This window comes from Cetorhinus maximus, chromosome 21 (assembly GCF_964194155.1).
Source record: "Cetorhinus maximus chromosome 21, sCetMax3.hap1.1, whole genome shotgun sequence".
Classification (NCBI taxonomy): domain Eukaryota; kingdom Metazoa; phylum Chordata; class Chondrichthyes; order Lamniformes; family Cetorhinidae; genus Cetorhinus; species Cetorhinus maximus.
Window position 1 is genome coordinate 86,076,422 of NC_135899.1, and position 19,613 is coordinate 86,096,034.

At 40.0% G+C, this 19,613-nt stretch overlaps 2 protein-coding genes across 3 annotated transcripts in view; one reads left to right on the forward strand and one right to left on the reverse strand.

Annotated features, from left to right (window-relative positions):
• The window catches only part of mecr (mitochondrial trans-2-enoyl-CoA reductase), a 101,290-nt gene extending 81,884 nt beyond the window's left edge, over positions 1–19,406 (forward strand). Inside the window, exon 10 of the mRNA XM_078567347.1 lies at positions 19,339–19,406. Coding sequence (XP_078423473.1) covers positions 19,339–19,391 — 53 coding nt within the window. The 3' untranslated portion in view covers positions 19,392–19,406. The remainder of the gene's footprint in view (positions 1–19,338) is intronic.
• The window catches only part of LOC144696095 (putative transmembrane protein 244), a 35,601-nt gene continuing 28,545 nt past the window's right edge, over positions 12,558–19,613 (reverse strand). The window contains exons 6-7 of one of the 2 annotated variants that reach the window (XM_078567355.1): positions 18,449–18,522; positions 12,558–12,782 (exon numbers count right to left, since the gene is read on the reverse strand). In XM_078567355.1, the coding sequence (XP_078423481.1) occupies positions 18,455–18,522 (68 nt within the window). In that variant the 3' untranslated portion in view covers positions 12,558–12,782; positions 18,449–18,454. Of the gene's footprint in view, positions 12,783–18,406; positions 19,495–19,613 lie in introns of those variants that run through there. The other variant, XM_078567353.1, reaches the window with a different exon arrangement.

Here is a 19,613-nt window from a genome sequence, read left to right on the forward strand (position 1 = left end):
TTTTGATATGTAAGAGAGATAGAGTGCATTTGCATTTTTGAATAGAGCATTCAAGAAGCGGGGTGAATTCTGGCACCTAGCTAGTAAAGACCGAGCAATACGTTTATATTGTTAATAAAATTGGCGCTATGAAAGGGTTTTTATTGTTAGAAGAGGCTGGTGATACAATGAGGCTGGTGATACAATGGGCTGTGCTAGGTATAACAAGACAAACGTTTTGTGAGTGTAGAGCAGAGGCAATGTGAGATCAAAAGCAGCTGTAAGCCTCCAACTGTCTCCACAGGAACTAAAGTGAAAAGAACCTCATTTTGAATTCGTAAGGTGAAAGTACTTTGCCTGGCGTCTGGTTAAGTCTATGGCTGGCTGTTGCCTTAATGGGGATTAGTTTGGGAAATTGTTAAAAGTTATGTGTATATATTTAACTTGTGTAAATTAATAAAATGTTTCATTTAGCTTAATATAAAACTTCTTGAGAACTGGGATGATTCCTGAATTTAGAATTGCATCTCGAACATATCACTTAACATTATAGGTTATGACAGTTATTTAAAATTTCCCTCTGGATTTTTAAATAACACAGCTATACCAACTGCACGGTCATAAAAATTGGGGGCTTGTCCGAGAATGAATTATATTTCTAATTCTTTGACTGATTTGGAATTGGTGAATCTTGAGTTTACAAGTGTGAGAGGCACTTTTAATTCAGGAATTGGTGATGTATTTTAGAAGTGGTGAGACTGCAAGATGGCTTTGGCAATTGCAAAGACTTGTCTGGGAGTAGAGAAGATAAATCTGATTGCGTTGGATAAAATAACCAAAAGTAAGTTAACAGAGTTGGCAGATAAGTTAAAATTGGGGTTACCTGAGGTGCCAGGAAATTAGAAAAAGTTATAAGTATAGCACCGCATCTACAGTTGGAAGTGAAACCTGACACTAGTAAGTCACAGTTGGAGGTAGTGAGACTTCAGTTGCAAATGAAAAAGCTTGAATTAGAAGCATAGGTCAGAGAAATGGCTTTCAAAAGGGAATTAGAAATTGAGAAGATAGAGAAGGAGGAAAGAGAGAGAGAATTCCAACTAAAAATGTTTGCAGTTAGAAAAGAGATGTCAGTAGGGGGGGGAAGGATTTATCTCTAGAGTAGAACCCAGTGGGGATATGTTTAAATTTGTACAAGCTCTTCCAAAGTTTGAGGAAAAAGATATTGAAGCATTCTTTATTTCACTTGAGAAGCTAGCTAAACAGATGAAATGACCACAGGAAAATTGTATGTTACTATTACAGTCTAAGTTGTTAGGTAGGGAGCTTGAGGTATATGCTTCGCTTTCAGAAGAAATGTCGGTGAATTATGATGTGGTGAAGAAAGCTATTTTGAGTGCATATGAGTTTGTTCCTGAAGTATACAGGCAGAAATTTAGGAATATGAGAAAACAGCCTGGGCAAACTTATACTGAGTTTGAAAGAGTAAAACAAAGTAATTTTGACCAGTGGATACGGGCGTTAAAAATAGAGACAACCTATGCAGCTCTTAGGGAAGTCATTCTTTTGGAAGAATTTAAAGATTCAATCCCTTCAGTAGTGAGAACTCATGTGGAGGAACAGATGGTTGATTCTGTAAGACAATCAGCAAAGTTGGCTGATGATTGAGTTAGTTCATAGAGCTAAAACTTTTTTTCCATCATCCTTTCAAATTGGAAAAATGGGAAGGTGAAAGGAAGGCAGGTAGTCAGGGAACAGAAGGAGTAGCTGGAAGTTCTCAGGAAGTTTTTTTCTCAGAATAAAAAGGATGGTGCTGAAGATAGAAGTGACATTCAAATATTTAGATGTTTTCATTGTAATAAGTGGGGCACACAAAGTCAGTGTGTTGGAGATTGCAGGAAAATCTGTAGGAATTGTTGGGATACAGAAAAGCTCTGGAAGTTAAAGTACTGTGGGTTCTGAGGTTCAGGCACAGGAGGGAGGTGCATCAGATTGTTATCCCATTAGGGTATAGAAATGAGATTCTGAGCATTGCTCATGAAATTCCAATTTAGAAATTAGGAAAACACAGGAAAAGATACAGAGGTATTTTTGGGCCAGGATTGCATTGGTATGTAGTCAAATTCTGTAGAACCTGTTATACATGTCAAATAACAGGAAAACCACAAGCAGTGATTAAGCCAGTGCCTTTAATCCCAATACCAGCATTTGAAGAACCTTTTACCAGGGTCATGATTGATTGTGTAGGACCCCTAAGACTAAAAGTGGAAATCAGTATTTATTGACAATAATGGAAGTGTCTACCAGGTTTCCTGAAGTGATACCTTTAAGAAATATTACAACTAAGAAGATTGTGGAGGAGTTAATTAAATTTTTCACACGATATGGTTTACCGAAAGAAATACAATCAGATCAGGGGCCAAATTTCATGTCACAGATGTTTAAGGACGTAATGAACAGTTTGGGGATAAAACAGTTTAAGTCAACAGCTTATCATCTGGAGTCACAAGCAGCTTTGGAAAGGTGGCATCAAACTTTAAAAACTATGGTAAGAGCATACTGCCATGATTATACACAGGATTGGGCTACAGGAATTCCATTTTTGTTATTTGCTATTAGAGACGCTGCTAATGCATCGACTGGTTTTAGCCCTTTTGACTTAGTTTGCGATCATGAGGTAAGGGGACCACTGAAATTGATTCATGAGAAATTGGTGGGTCAAAATTCAGAAACTACTTTCCTGGATCACGTACCAAATTTCAGGGAAAGATTGAACAGAGCATGTGAGCTGGCTGGGGAACATTTAAAGATCTCACAGCAAGTGATGAAAGTGAAGGCAGGTAAGAAGGCTAAAATTCACAGATTTGCTTCTGCAGAGAAAGCACTAGTTTTGTTATCAGTACTAGGCGATTCATTAAATGCAAGACTCCGTGGAATTTATAGGATTGAAAAGAAATTGAGTGAAGTAAATTATTTAATAAATACTCCAGATGGAAGAAAGAAGCAGAGGGTGTGTCATGTAAATATGCTTAAAAAATACTTTGACAGGGAAGAGGAACAAAAAGACATATTAGTGATGATGGATGATGAGAAAGAGGTAGAAGTGCAGGACTCTGAAATTGATTTTCCTTTAATCAAATTGGATAATGAGGGGGTGTTTGAAAATTTAAATGAAATATTGAGTTACCTTCCAAGCAAGTGTCAAAGTGATTTGGAAAAGCTATTGCAGTCACACAAACCTATTTGTGGAAATAAGTTGGGAAAGACACATTTAGCTTTACATGATGCATGTATAGAAATATCATCTTCAATAAGGCAACAACCTTATAGATGAAATCCGGCAAAGTTATCACAAGTACAAAAATAAATTGATTTCATGCTTCAAAATGATATCATTGAGTCTAGTTGCAGTAACTGGAGTTCACCTATTGTACTGGTACCAAAACCAGATGGAACACAAACTGTGTGTGTGGACTATCAAAAGGTGAATGCGGTGATAAAAGCGGATTTATATCCCATACCACGGTTGGAGGATTGCATTAAGAAAGTGGGGCAATCAAAATTTATCACAAAGATTGACTTGTTAAAAGGATATTGGCAGGTACCGTCATCAGAGAGAGCAAAGGAGATATCAGCTTTTGTAACACCAAGTGGACTATATCAGTTTAAAGTAATGCCATTTGGTATGAAATATGTACCTGCAACATTTCAAAGACTGACAAAGTAATTGCAGGTCTAAGCAATTGTGCAGTTTATGTTGATGATCTCATCATTTTCAGTCAGGCATGGGAGGAGCATTTACAGCATCTGGAAGAATCATTTACTTGGCTACAAGAAGCTAATTTGGTGATGAACTTGACTAAAAGTGAATTTGCAAAAGTGCAAGTTATGTATCTAGGTCATACCATTTGACATGGTAAGGTGACTCCAAGAGATGCGAAAGTCAAGACTATTGTGGATTTCCCAGTGCCTACAACAAAATGAGAAGTTTTGAGATTTCTGGGCATGAGTGGGTTTTACTGGAAATTTGCACCAAATTTTAGCCAAGTGGTTGCTCCATTGACTGAACTATTAAAAACGAACAAGAAGTTTCAATGGACACAGGAGTGTCAGAAGTCATTCGATAGTTTGAAAGCTGTATTAACTACGACACCAGTGTTAACAGTACCCAATTATGTCAAGCAATTCAAGTTGGCCGTTGACGCAAGTGATATAGGCATTGGGGCTGTACTGTTACAAGAAGATGACATTGGAGTTGAAAAACCAATCGGGTATTTTTCATGGAAGCTGAATGAACAAAAGAGATGTTCAACAATCAAAAAAGAAACTTTGTGTTTGGTGTTAGTATTGCAGCATTTTGAAATTTATGTTGCAAACAATTCATCAGAAACAATTGTTTATACAGGCCATAATCCTGTGAAGTTTTTGGACAAATTTTGCGACAAAATTGCAAGGCATTTTAGATGGCATCTATTATTACAACCATTTAATTTATGTATTATACATATTTCTGGAAGAGAAAATCTGTTCGCAAGGGTTTGAAGCTTAAAGGAAAATGACACATTTTTTAAAACACCTGGACACTGAACTGGAGTGGTTTCTGTTGATACCAAGAATTTGTGTGTATATATTGTTATGTTAATACACGCACCTGATAGTGTAATAAATATAGGAGATCGTGTGAGATGGGTTATTAAAATGAAGCCGTTTTCTAGAATTATGATTTCATTTTTCGATAGGGAGGGGTTGCCATGAAGCTATTAATGTATATAGTATTTTTGGAAAATAATTTTCTTTTAAAATAGAGGTTTAGCCTTTGGGTGTGTCTTAATTGGATTAAAGCCAGCTTGTCTGGGTGCTTTGATGTGTACTAGTTTTGATATGTAAGAGAGATAGAGTGCATTTGCATTTTTTGAACAGAGCATTCAAGAAGTGGATGAATTCTGGCACCTAGCGAGCAGAGACCAAGCAATATGCTTATATTGCTAATAAAATTGGTACTATGAAAGGTATTTTATTGTTAGGAGAGACTGATGATACAATGAGGATTTACATTCAATGGGCTGTGCTAGGTATAACGAGACAACTGTTTTGTGTGTGTAGAGCAGAGGCAATGTCAGATCAAAAGCAGCTGTAAGCCTCCAACTGTCTCTCTAGGAACCAAAGTGAAAAGAACCTCATTTTGAATTTGTAAGGTGAAAGTGCTTTACCTGGTGTCTGGTTAATCCTATGAGTTGCTGTTGCCATAATGGAGATTTGTTTGGGAATTTGTTAAAAGTTATGATCATAATAATTTGTAGCTATGTGTATATATTTAACTTGATAAATTAATAAAATGTTTCATTTTTAGCTTAATATAAAACCTCTCGAGAACTAGTGGTATGATTCCTGAATTTAGAGCTGCATCTCAAACATATCTCTTAAAATTATAGGTTATGACAGTTGCTTAAAGTTTCCCTCTGGGATTTTTAAATAACACAGCTCTACCAACTGCACGGTCATAACATGGCCTTACTTGATACATATCCAAGAAGGCACAATCAGAAGGAACAGGAGAAATCTTCTCCTCATTCCTCATGGCGAACCTTCTATTTTACATCTAAGCAAACAAGATGTAGAAACCCAAATATTTGAAACACCAAGTACTACAACTTCAACTCCAGACCAACAAAGTCAGCCCAAAGTAACTGAGACCACCATTCCTCCAAACTTGAAAAGTACAAGATCTGGAAGAGTTGTAAAGTCAGGACTTGGGGGGGTGGAGAAGGGTTAGCTTGTAAATATCATTGTAAATACATTTGGGTAAAGACTTGTTTGGGATGTAGCATTAGGGTGTTCAGGACTGTAATGGTTAATGTGGGACCGGGGCAACAGTACCATCCATATTATGATGTAGAGAGTCACATGGGTGCAGTAGGGTGCAGTGGTGAGTCTGACATGAAGATAGTACCAAGTCAGGACTGTAGTTTGTATCTATGTAGATAGCTATGTGTTTTTAATAAAGTTATTGTTCAACCATACAAGCCTCTAGAACTCTTCATGAGACAACATACAACCTTGCAACACAGCCTGTCCAACCTTTCCTTCTAACTAAAATTCTCCATTCCTGGCAACATCCTTTGAAATCTCTTCTGTACTGTCTTCTAATGTCATCAGATCTTTCCTGTAATGTGGTGACCAGAACTGTGTGCAATACTCTATCTGCAGTCTATATAGTGTTTTGCACTGTTCTAGCATATTCTCCCTGCTCTTATACTATAGCCAATGAAATAGACTACCCCATATGCCTGCTTGACCTGCCCTGCTATGTTCAAAGATCTATAGACACACACTCCAAGGTCCGAGTGTTCCTCTACACTTTTCATTTATTGTGTTTGCCTGTTTGTCTTCCCCAAATGAATGACAACCGCTCCCCTGGATTGAATTACATTTGCCACTGAGCAGTCCCGTTGATATCTTCCTGCAGTCTACAACTTTCTTCCTCACTATCTACCACACAGCCAATTTTCATATCATCTGCAAATTTCTTAATTATGCCCCTACATGGGGCATAAGTCTAAATCATTGATGTATACCTTGAACAGTAAGGAACCTGATACTGAACCTTGTGGAACCCCACTGGAAACATCCTTCCAGTCACACCCATCCCCTAAACCCTTTGCTTCCTCCGCTGAATGAATTTTGGATCCAACTCGCTAGTTTCCCCTGGATTCCATGAGTTTTCAGTATATTAATCAGTCTTCCAGTTGAGACCTTGTCAAAAGTCTTGTTATGGTCCACATAGACTACATCAAATGTGCTACCCTCATCGACCCTCCTTGTTACTTCCTCAAAAAATTAAATTAAGTTAGACAGACACAACCTTCCCTTAAATCCATGATTAATACATGCCTCTCAATGAAGATTTGTATCATCTCTCAGAATTTTTTCCAATAATTTGCCAACACCAACATATATGAAGAGAGGACATTTAGCATTTGGAATTCTCCACTGCAAGCCATTGTTGAAGCAGTGTTCATTATTTAATTCCTTTCTAAAAGAAGTTGTGATTGTGATGCTCTCTGCAAATCATAACCACAAAGCAATAGCATCTTTCCTTGACATCTAACTATGCTAAATCTGATTTCTGGCTACCTACTGTTAACACTGTATATTGGTGGTGGGAAAACATTCTATTCCCAAGTATTAAATTAACACGACAACAACTTCTTTTAATATAGCACTTTTAGCATTGTAAAATGGCCTAAGGCATTTAACAAGAACACTATCAACTAAGTGGTTTTATCGTTTTTCTGTGCCTTTTAAGCTTTTTTCTGTATATTTTGTTGCATGTAAAAGAAAGATTTTCATTTCAATATGACCTTTTACAAGCACGGGAAATGTACAAAGTTCCCTCATATCTTCCTATTAACGTTTTGTGATTGCATATTGCATGTAGCTTAGTTTTCTTCAACAAACATACATTCCATTAAAGATGGTATCAAATTATAAGAGGTAGCATACAATGTTATGAACATAACATAAGAAATAGGAGCAGGAGTAGGCCATTTGGTCCCTCAAGCCTGCCCCGCCATTCAATAAGATCATGGCTGATCTGCCCCAGGTCTCAACTTCTCTTTCGTGCCAGCTCCTCATAGCCCTCAACTCCCCAATATTTCAAAACTCTACCTACCTCCTCTTTAAATATTTTCAGTAGTCTAGCCTCCACAACTGTCTAGGGTAGAGAATTCCAGACATTCACTACCCTCTGAGAGAAGAAACTCCTTCGCATCTCAGTTTTAAATGAGTGTCCCCTTATTCTGTAATTATGTCCCCTAGTTTGAGATTCCCCCACTACTGGAAACATCTTTTCAACATCTACCCTGTCAAGCCCCCTCAGAATCTTTTATGTTTCAATAAGATCACCCCTCATTCTTCTAAACTCTCATGAATAAAGGCCTAACCTATTTAGGCATTCTTGATAAGTCAACCCCATCATCCAGGAATCAGCCTAGTGAATCTCTTTTAAACTGTCTCCAATGCCAGTATATCCTTTCTTAAGTACAGGGACCAAAACTGTACACAGTACTCCAGGGAAGGTGATGGTGTAGTGGTATTGTCAATGGGCTAGTAATCCAGAGACCCAGAGTAATGAATCCCGCCACGGCAGATGGTGGAATTTGGGTTCAATAAAAATCTGGAATTAAAGATCTAACGATGACTTGTAAATTCATTGTTTGTTGTAAAAACCGATCTTGGTCCTTTAGAGAAGGAAATCCGTCGTCCTTACCTGGGCTGGCCTACACGTGACTCTCTTACATGCCCTCTGAAATGGCCTAGCAAGCCACTCAGTTGTAACAACCACAAAAAAGGAATGAAACTGGACGGACCACCCGGCATTGACCTAGGCATCGCAAATGATAATGGCCTCACCTATCACTGTAATCTCCTCCAGCCCCACAACCCCCTAAGATATCTGCACTCCACTGGCTACTTGTGCATATTTTCATTTCTCTACCACTGGTGGCCGTGCCTTCAGTTGTCTAGACCCCAGGCTCTGGAATACCCTTTCTACACCTCTCCATCTTACTTTCTTCCTTAAGACACTCCTTAAAACTTACCTCTTTGACCATCTTTGGATCATCTGATCTAATATCTCCTTATGTGGCTCAGTGTCATATTTTGTGACGGCATGAATCGCTGCAATCCATGATCTGAAGGTCCTTCCACAGTGCTTCTAGGTAGGGAGTTCCAGGATTTTTTGACCCAGTGATAATGAAGGAATGACAATATATTTCCATATCAGGATGGTATGTGGCTTGGAGGGGAACATACAATTAATAGTGTTCCTATGCACTTGCTGCCCTTGTCCTTCTAAGTGGTAGGGGTCGCAGATTTGGAAGATGCTGACAAAGAAGCCTTGGGAAGTTGCTGCAGTGCATCTTGTAAATGGTACACACTGCTGTCACAGTGTGCGAGTGGTGGAGGGAATGAATGCTTAAGGTGGTGGATGGGGTGCCAGTTGAGTGGGCTGCTCTATTTTGTATGGTGTTGAGCTTCTTGAGTATTGTTGGAACTACGTTCATCTAGGCCAGTATTTATTACCCATCCCTAATTGCCCTTGAGAAGATGGTAGTGAGCTGCCTCCTTGAATCACTGCAGTCCATATGGTGTAGGTACACCGACCATGCTTCTAGGGAGGAAGTTCCAGGATTTTGACCCAGCGACAGTGAAGGAACAGTGATATATTTCCAAGTCAGGGTGGTGAGTGACTTGGAGGGAACTTCCAGGTGGTGGTGTTCCCATGTATCTGCTGCCCTTATCTTTCTAGATGTTAGTGGTCATGGGTTTAGAAGGTGCTGTCTAAGGAGCCTTGGTGAGTTGCTGTAGTGCATCTTGTAGATGGTACATACTGCTGCCACTGTGCGCCGGTGGTGGAGGGAGAAAATGTTTGTGGAAGGGGTGCCAATCAAGTGGGCTGCTTTGTCCTGGACAGTGTCAAGCTTCTTGAGTGGTGTTGGAGCTGCACTCGTCCAGGCAAGTGGAAACTGGCAGTTTCCCCCCTCTCTAAAACAATAAAACAAACCATAAAGCAATTCATGAGCTTAATGCGGCTGGAGCGAAAGGGAGGGAGAGGAAGAGTGGGGAAAAAAGATTTGAGATAAGCAGCCTCAGCGTGCTTCAGGCGATGTGGATGGATGGCTGAGATCTGAGAGACGGGAGACACTCTCCAGTGATGTCCCTGTAATAATTCCACCTCTTGCAGCTTTTAGATTCACCCTTCTTTGTTTGCTTGGTTATAGCGTGTGGGCTGCTTTTGCCAAAGCAGGTTTCGTTTGTGCAGGATGAATACAATGAATGCAACACGGTTCCAGGGAGAGGAAGGGTGACACGATTCTAGATTTCGGAGGAACCAGATTACATTGCTGGGCATTTAGATTTCAACATAGGTTATAAAATGAGAGGGATGGGGGAGAAAGAGAAATGATTTGGACTCTCAGCACATTCATTTTACTGCATAATAACCCTTCTCTTGGTAGGCAGTATAGTGGCAGGAAAAGAAAGCCTGAATATTGCAAAACCCGGTTGGGGATCCATGTTGAACTGAACAATGACTGGGAGGACAGGGAGGGGGCAGAGCAAGAGGCAATGGGGATGCCATTCCAATGCGGTGCTATTCATTCAAAGGGAACCGGGTGGGAAAGGGGCTGATTTTGATACTTTCTTGTAGCTTCAGCTCTTTTTGTTGTGTGTGTTAATGGGGGTTTGGGCTGGCACTGTTTTCTAGAAGAGCAGGGGATTTTTCCCTGCAGTCCTGCTATCCATCAACCAGTGTCACAAAAGCAAGTTATCCAGTAAAGGTCACATGTTGTTTGTGGGAGCTTCCTGTTTGCAACAGTGACTGCAATTCAACAGTACTTTATTGTCTGTATTGTCATTGTTCAGGACTACTGGATGTCCCAAAGTGTTATTACATTTCAATGTTTCCTTTAAAAACTCCAGCAGATAGACATCGAGGTTGAAGAGAGTCACAGATTAAATTAACCTGGAAACCGCTCGTTGGGAAACTACTTGATGACCCCCCCCTTCCCGCCCACACTGCCTAATGTACTTTGAGAATTCTATTGTCTACTTCATATATTGATGCATTTTAAAGGGCAATAAATAAGTTGTGAGGTGAGCTTGGGTATAAGTTAACATCTATAATATTGAGCTTAACTGTGGACCTTAATCTCTATCCTGAATGTTTAATCTATTCATAACATCTTAAACATCGGATGGTTCAGATTATAGTAATCATCGCTGCGACTGATTTCAATCCAAGAAATTGGCAACAAATTGAACAACATGAAATGGGCTAAATAGTCAACACCAAGATGAAAAACACAGTGCAGGACCAGCGATATCGGAAGGATCATCGCCTTCGTTTCTCTCTCCACAGAAGCTGCTCCATCTGCTGAGTATTTGAAGCATTTATGTTGATACTTGAGACATTTAACTGGGACAGATCCGTTCTCAATCTACAGAAATTGTTCCCTTCCAGTCAAATTATTTTATTGCTTGAGATTGTGCCATGTCCCGTTCCACAGACAGTCAGAAGCTCATGGGCTGAATTCTCTAGTTGGCGAGCGTGGGCGGGGCCCGCTTGCCGATGCATAAAATGACGCTCGGTGATGTCGGGCGGGCGTCCCAACATCACCGCGCATCATTTAGTTTTTCAGTTCGGCGGGCGTGCAGCCGACTCGGCTGTGCGCCTGCCAAACTGTCAAAGACCTATTAAGGCCTGTTAGGAACTAATTTAAACTAAGGTTGACGGGGCAGGCGAAGAGCCCAGGCAGCCTTCGCATTTTTCATGGAACCTCATCCACGGGCGGGATGAGGTTTCATGAAGTGTTTAAAAATTCAATAAAAATTTTTGTAAAAGATCATTGACATGTCCCAGCTCACATATGAAAGGACATGTTTTAAAATTTTTCAAATACTTAGAAATTTTAAACTTAAAACAAGTCTCTCTGAGGCACCTCTGTGCGAAACAGCGCAGGCCCCGACTCAGGGAATCCACACCCCCCCCCATCCCCGCGCCCGCACAGGGACCGCTCAGCGCCTCCGGGCAAGCGTCACGCTGGGCGGGTCTTAATTGGTCCGCCCACATAAAATGGCAGCACGCAGCCGGTGGGGGGCGCCAATCGGATTTGCGCTTGCTCCCACCGACCCCCGCAAAACCTCCCCCACCACCTCCCGACGGGGGGAAAATTCAGCCCCATGTTTTTTGCAACTAAAGCTGCTCAACAGAAGTTCCTCTAGGTTTGGCTTGAACTCACAACCCTGCCATTAATATACCACATGCTAATCAACTGTGCCATGAGAGCTAAGCAGCGCTCATTTGCACATGTTTAAGTCGTATCATCTCGTTATGGGCACTAAGTTTTTTGATTGAGTGGCGAGAACTGAGGTAATATAATAGTGTGCAGAAGTAGTTAAGTGACTGTGAAAAAGCTGGCAAAATAATCAATACCCCGTTGGTTTCGGGTTGTGTCCAGGTTGGGGTGAGGGGCCAAAAATGAAGTTGAGTACAGGGTCCCACTGACTGTAAATCTGCCACTGATGACCATAAATTCTGACTAATTCTAAAATGAATGGGGGGGGTGGGGGGCAGAGTTTCATGTTCATTCTACTTCTTATTTCACCTTGAAACTCCACAAAATGCATTTCTTTAAATATGGGTGTGCAGTGATTGTATATGAATCCCTCCTGTCTCCTTGCTGCAAGTTTTTGAAAAAACAAAGCTTGGATTCAGGAACAAAGTGTGCTATGTGCCTGAAAGTGATTTCTTTCCTAAAGGGCAGAAGTCTGCTGCCTCCCTCCCTGCGCCCCACTGTAACGTGAGAGAATCATTCTATAAAAGAATTGGAGAGCGGGTCATGTGAAGGAAGAGCATGTATAGCAGATGTTAGAATGGCTGTGCCAAAGATGTCATGTTCCACAGTTAAATCCATTTAATAGACAGTAATTGGAAAATATTCAGAATCGGTGGAAAATGCTGCCTGACCTGCTGATTCTTTTCCAGCATTTTCTATTTCTATTTCAGATTTCAAGTATCCACAGTAATTTACTTTATTGATATTTAGTAAGTGTGTGAGGATCATTCCATGCAGCAACATTGTAATGCTATTACTTGAGAAATTGATTGAGAGATCCCCATAAAGCAGCGACATGTTGTTTACTCCATCCTTTGAATTTTGGTCCATAAGATTTTAGCAGTGAAGCATGCAGTTGATCATCAGCCCTTGCTGACTGTTCATCAGTTTGCTGTGGGTCCTTTCACTGTGGGAAATGAATAGCTATCAAAAATTTCTCTGGGAGTAATATAATTACTCAGAGGTCTTTCAGCATCTACAAAAGAAATATCATTCCAGTACTATCTTACATGATGGCAAATAAAATAACGGGACAACAAATGAAGCTGGCAAACAGTTGTGACAAATCAGGGGTTTGTCTATATGAAATTGTAATGGCCTGTTTATGATGTGGTAAAACCAGATTCAATAGTAAATTTTAAAAGGGAATTGGATAAATACTTGAAGGGTCAAGTATTTAGGGCTGAAGGGAAAGAGGAGTGTAAGGGCAATTAGTGATGGGCAATTAATGCTGACCAAGCCAGTGAAGTCCATGTCCCATATTAGCTGTTTCAAAGAGCAGGCACAGGTACAATGGGCTGAATGGTCTCTTTCTGTGCTGAATTATTCTATTATTTTATAGCGAAATTCAGAAATAGTTTATTTAACTGCTACTGAAAGAGGCTTGTTTCCCACTGACTGTATGTTTATCAATAAACGTGGGTACCCTGCATATATATAGTTGTCTTTTCAAAGGAGAAATTTTTGTCACATCTTGAATGGTTTGCTCGTAAAAAGTCTCTTAACAAACCTAGAAGTGGTTGGCCAAACACCTCAGGCATGTGAGAGAGCTTGGCAACTGTGAGAAAGAGCAAGAACCATTAAACTGATTATCTGCCCTACTGGTGACTCCTGTTTATGACACCCTGCTTTGCTTTGTCCTGAAGATGAGTGAGTGGTCAAACACTGGCACCCAAACAATCTCCCTGCTACCAGTGGAGCCTAATTTGATTGACAGGTCTAACACTGCAAAACATATCCTACACCAATTCAGCTTTCAGTAATTGTGTGCCTCAATTTTTGTTTGTTACAGCTTGGGTCTTCAAAGCATCAAGAAGTATATAACCAAGGTTATTGTTCTAGGTTCTTTAACGGATTTTGACTTCCTAGCCAAGAATGAGCTGGCGCTACTGGAAACATCAAATTTCACATTTAGACTTTGCCTTATGATCATTGGTCAAACTAGGAGTGTTTTTTCCCCCCCCAAGATTTTTGAGACATTTATGTTTTGTATCAGATTTTGTAAGTTAAATGAACCATTGTGATTTATCTACCTGGTATTAATTGACTTTTGTTTTTGATAAATTTTGTTTCTCAGTTATAGCCTAAAATGTATAGTCTCTTGGCATTTCGTTTGTCTAGAGAGACCAGTAGTGTATGGTGAAATCAATAATATTTGCAATTTTTTAGCTCAAAAGTGTTCATTATTCACCTCTGACCTGCTGTCCCCAAATACTTTTGAGTATAAGCTTTCGGGCTTTTTATGGAAGTAGGTTTTTGCATTGGACATAATAACGGTAGATGGAATATGTTCATGACGATGACCATAAAAACTTGGTGAATTATAAAGTGCACCATATCAGAATGCCAAATTGAGAACTCCCAATCAACAACAAAAGCTGCCAGCTCACTAACTCTGCAAACCCAAACTAGTGCTTACAACTGTGCAGTTGTGTGTGTCTGGAACTTAAACTCACAGGTGAAGTGGCTACATCAGTGAAATTATTCTCCCAGTTGGAAACTAATGAGGGTCTAACTGCATATTATTTCCAAACAGGTTGCATAAAAAATATAAGATACTCTCAAGCACTATTGAGATGTTATGTGAGATTCAAGCACATGGACTGCATGAAGGTTAGAAAACAGGGATCGTTTATTGAACTGGCATCAAATCTTGATAAACATCATTAAAAAGCTTAACTCAGAGAAATGAACTATTTACAACTGACATTCACGGTGTCATAATGACGTAACGTGTCCATGTGTGATATTAATCTTTAATTCCATCAGCTGATCAAACATATATTGAACTGCTTTCAAAGGACTTTTAAAAAGCAAGCAAAGAGACGGACTTAAGATGAAGGCCCCACAAGTCACCTGATGTCTAGTATTACAAGGTTACCAGTTCATGGAAGGTTCTAATGCGAATTACAGTTAAAACATGACAAGGCAATCTCCTATGGAATTTCACACCTCATGTCAAGAATCACTTCAAAAGATAAACTAAAATTGTAGTGGACCTCACCATTTTCATTTCTATAAAGCTACCTTTCAAGCAGAGACAGAAAGCCTACCGGGACAATAGCTATGTGGAAGGTGTCCTTCCTTTCTCATCAAGATGGAGGATGCAGTATTCAGAACTTAATGGCTTGGACATTGCAGAATCCAATCACCTGGGCCATAAATCAATAGCCACAGTCTGTCCAGACATGAGCTCATCAATTACCTTCAGAAATCATTATGGAGAGAGAGGACATGTGACTAGAATAACCATTTTTGAACGACTTTTATTACAAACTGCTAAGCAGGAGTTTGGAAGAAAGCTACCAATGCAGTAGTAACTATTTCTCTCGCCCTTCTCTCTCTCTCAAGTTCAAGACCCTATGTCTATTACCAGCACAGAGATAGAGCTGTCAAACAAAAAGAATATCAGGTGTAAAAATCAACTTTTAGAAAAGATGGATTACGTTTAAAAAAGAAACCATCCTTCAGAAATTACAGTTTACTTGTGCTTCAACTCCACTGAAATTTCAAGATCACCGTGAAAAAATTCTGCTGCAACCACGGATACCAGTGAAGGTATCTGTGAACTGTATATTTTTGCCTTTTATCATTGAATTTTAATTTGGCCAAAAAGTAACCTGTACTGTATAACTTCTAAACAAAAACAAAAATACCTGGAACGCAAAATATGCAACACCTGCCCCTTCACTTCCTCTCTCCTCACCGTCCAAGGGCCCAAACACTCCTTTCAAGTGAAGCAGCATTTCACTTGCATTTCCCCTAACTTAGTCTACTGCATTCGTTGCTCCCAATGCGGTCTCCTCTACATTGGAGAGACCAAACACAGACTGGGCGACCACTTTGCAGAACACATTCGGTCTGTCCGCAAGAATGACCCAGACCTCCCTGTCGCTTGCCATTTTAACACTCCACCCTGCTCTCTTGCCCACATGTCTGTCCTTGGCTTGCTGCATTGTTCCAGTGAAGCTCAACGCAAACTGGAGGAACAGCACTTCATCTTCCGACTAGGCACTTTACAGCCTTCCGGACTGAATAACAACAACTTTAGATCTTGAACTCCCTCCTCCATCCCCACCCCCTTTCCATTTCTTCCCCCTCCCTTTTGTTTTTTCCAATAATTTATATAGATTTTTCTTTTCCCACCTATTTCCATTATTTTTAAATCTATACCTTTTATGCCCTTTTTAGTCTTATTTCACCCCACCCCCACTAGAGCTATCTGTACCTTGAGTGTCCTGCTCTCCAATCTTAATTAGCACATTCTTTTAGATAATATCACCACCTTCAACACCTCTTTGTTCTTTTGTCTGTGACATCTTTTGGTTATCTGCTCCTATCACTGCTTGCTTGTTCCTGCAACCAACCGCTCCCCCTCCTCCCCCGCCCCCACCTTAAACCAGCTTATATTTCACCCCTCTCCTATTTTTACTTAGTTCTGTTGAAGGGTCATGAGGACTCGAAACGTCAACTTTGTTCTTCTCCGCTGATGCTGCCAGACCTGCTGAGTTTTTCCAGGTATTTTTGTTTTTGTTTTGGATTTCCAGCATCCGCGGTTTTTTATTTTTATCTCTGTATAACTTCTAATTCTGCATGTTTGTGTGTGTGCGCTGTGAAGATTGGGGTGTGGGTTTACTTTATAAAATATCTTTATATCTTTAACTGGGTGAGTTTTTAGCTCAATAAAAATAGACTAACCCCTTTTGTTTAAACTCAAGGAAGCCCATCAGATTGGTTCGTTTGCAATCAGCATGTAAATAGTTAAGCACAGACACTGAATTAATACATTCATCCTTATAAATTCACAAAAAACCTGTGTTACAGTCAGAACTGGAGTGGTAGAATAAGGGGAGTCATTTCACCTCTCCTCGCGTGGCCATAACAGAATTTTGGGGGCTTGAGTCTGGAACTGAATCCACAGACAACAAGAGTAACTGGAAGTGGAAACTAAATTAATCCCTAGACATTAATTTAAAAACTCTAGTCCAGGTTTTCTTGTGTACAGTACTACAGTACTAACAACCATGTCCACATTGGATTCCAGTTCCTTTGCAGACCAGATCGAAATTACTTTTGAGGATTTAAAGGTTCTGTCCCTCGAGGAGTTGAAAAGTGGAGCGAAGGAGTTGGAGTTAGAGTTTCACCCTAAAGTCAGGAAATTTGAAATATTAAAACTGGTGGCCAGAGAATTGGATTGTGAACCTAAAAAAATTTGAAGAAAAAAATAGCTATAGCAAAATTACAGCTAGAATAGAGACGAGTAGAGCTAGATTTCCAAGCATTGGAAAGAGAGAGAGAGAAAAGGGAGAGAGAGAGGAGAAGCTTTCCAAAGACGACAGCCAGAAAGGGAAATAAGAATACATGAACTGTGCAGGGAGGTAGCAGCAGCCTGGAGGATAATACCACTGAAAAGTCAAGAACAGGCCGGAGAGGCTGGAGTACGGCAGCAGGGATGTGTTGAGGGGTTTGGAAGCCTAATGGGAGGGGGCAGTATAACCCGTGAGGGTTGGAGTGGCTAGGGTGAAGGCACCTGAATTTAAAAAGGCTAAAGTCAGGCAGGGAGAAATAAAACAGGTCAAGATAGAACCTGGGGAAGTTAAAAAAAAACTGAAACCAGGTCAGTAAATGAATAAGAATCAAGATAGACCCCATGAGGGTTGACATAGCTAAGGTAAAGCCACTTGAGTTTAAAAAGGCCAAAACTAGGCCTATAGGAGTAAAAAGAGTCAAGGTAGGAACGAGGAAGTTAAGAGAGCTAAAGCTAGACCAGTAGAAGTAAAAGAGGTCCATGAAGGGCCTATAAAGGTTAAAAAGGATGAAGGAAGAGAGCCAGTGATCTGGTTAGCAGACACCTTCATGGCAGATTTAAATGGGGACCAGGTAAGTTCCTAAATAGACCGAGAAAGAGTGAGGATGATTTCCCACTCAGTTGAAGTGCCACAAAGGTGTACAGTAGGAGCTGAATATCCACTGGGAGACAGTAGTGTTCCAGGGGGCATGGAACAGGTTAGGGGGTAGCCCATTCCCAAAACAAAGCCTTCAGACTCTGCCACTCCTTCAGCCTATGGTCTGGGCTCAGGCTCTGCCCCCAGTCTGTCAAGAACTTCGTCTCTTGTCCTCCTGGGCCACTGACCTCTGCTGGTAGGGACCCAGTGTCCCGCAGGGCCAGGCCTCCAGCCTCACTCCGAATTTGGAAGTCAGGCGCCAAGGTCCCGCCCACCTCCCCTGCTACAATAAGGCACTATTTCACAATCCAAATACAGATGAGTCCAAACTGTTGACCCAGCTCCAATATAAAAGCAAATTGAAAATGTAAGTCTATCACCATTAACAGCTTGAAATACCCTAGAATATTCTGAAAATCGTGTGAAATAGGACTAATCCATTTAGTAGAGCACTATTAAAATAGCAACCCTTAGCTTTCACATATGGATCGACCTGCTGTGCATTTTTAACATTTTCTGTTTTTACTCCTTTGATTGATTTAAATTGTAATCTTCCAGATCTAAGTTTAAAAGAAAATAAAATAGCAATGGAAATATAAGATCCCCTTTAATTAACATTGATACATATAGATGTAGTTAAAGCATGACTCTCAAATTCAGCAGTGAACAAGCCGACTGTTCTTCCAGTCTTGGGTGCTGTATATCTGCATCAGAAATTGTATAAATTTGATGTCAACAGTAAAATACAGGGTTGTTTAATTAGCAAGTGATGGTTCAGCGTCTCCCTGCTCCCGCCCCCTGGTTCTCTGATATTTGTGTGGTTAGTCAACAAAAAATTCTCTTCAGGACAAAGGTAAGATTATCAACCCACATATAATGTTAATGATATAGAAATTCTCAGTAAACAGAGTAGAGTTGCAGATCTGTGGCAGTCAAGAAATCAAACATATTAAACTAGGACCATTTTAATAAATTGTTGACTTGAGGGGGGGTTTTATACAGTAAAACTAAACTCATTTGAATTCCAATATAGTAGCAATAGTTATTCAACACTAACAGATTTATATTATCTTTTACTACAATGCTGTACAGTTACACCACACACATGCAGACCTGATAGGAGCACATTTTTATAAGGCTCCAATTTCTCCTTGACATAACACTGCTGTGGCAATTCTAATCATGTGCAGGGCAGGTTAGATACCATGTTTTTCAACCAGACCTACTACACACTGAATTGGATGAAATCGAAATTACCTCCATGCTTGTTGCTTTCAATGAAATCACCTTTACAAAGCAACAACAAGCAAACTTCAAAGGATCCGGTTTTAAAATTATATAAGTCTCTTTTCTAAGCTGTTCATGATTCTCTTAACTTTTGTATTAAAATTAGACCTCCTCTGGTAAACCATCTCACTTCTAAAATGCAGGCTCTGCATTTTAAGCATTTAATACCGATTATTTCTGAGGAAGAGTGCAATTTATTTTCCCACTGAAACTAATGCTTGATGTGTTATCAGGTTGCACAAGCAGGAGAGTTCTCCTTAACTCTGATCTCTGCTACCATGTTTGATCTGTTCTCTCTCAGAGGTTATTTGAAGAGTAACCATGCTTATTCTGGCAAAGAAAGTATGCAACTAGCTGACCATTACAGATCATCATCAACAAGCCAGCACCTGTAGAAAAAGCAAAAGTAACAGTCATTAAAGCACTTAATCTTGTCACTGCTCTAAGTACGATCTTTCTAATTCACAAATAAATTGGTAATACAGAATTACGAGTTCAATATTCTTCA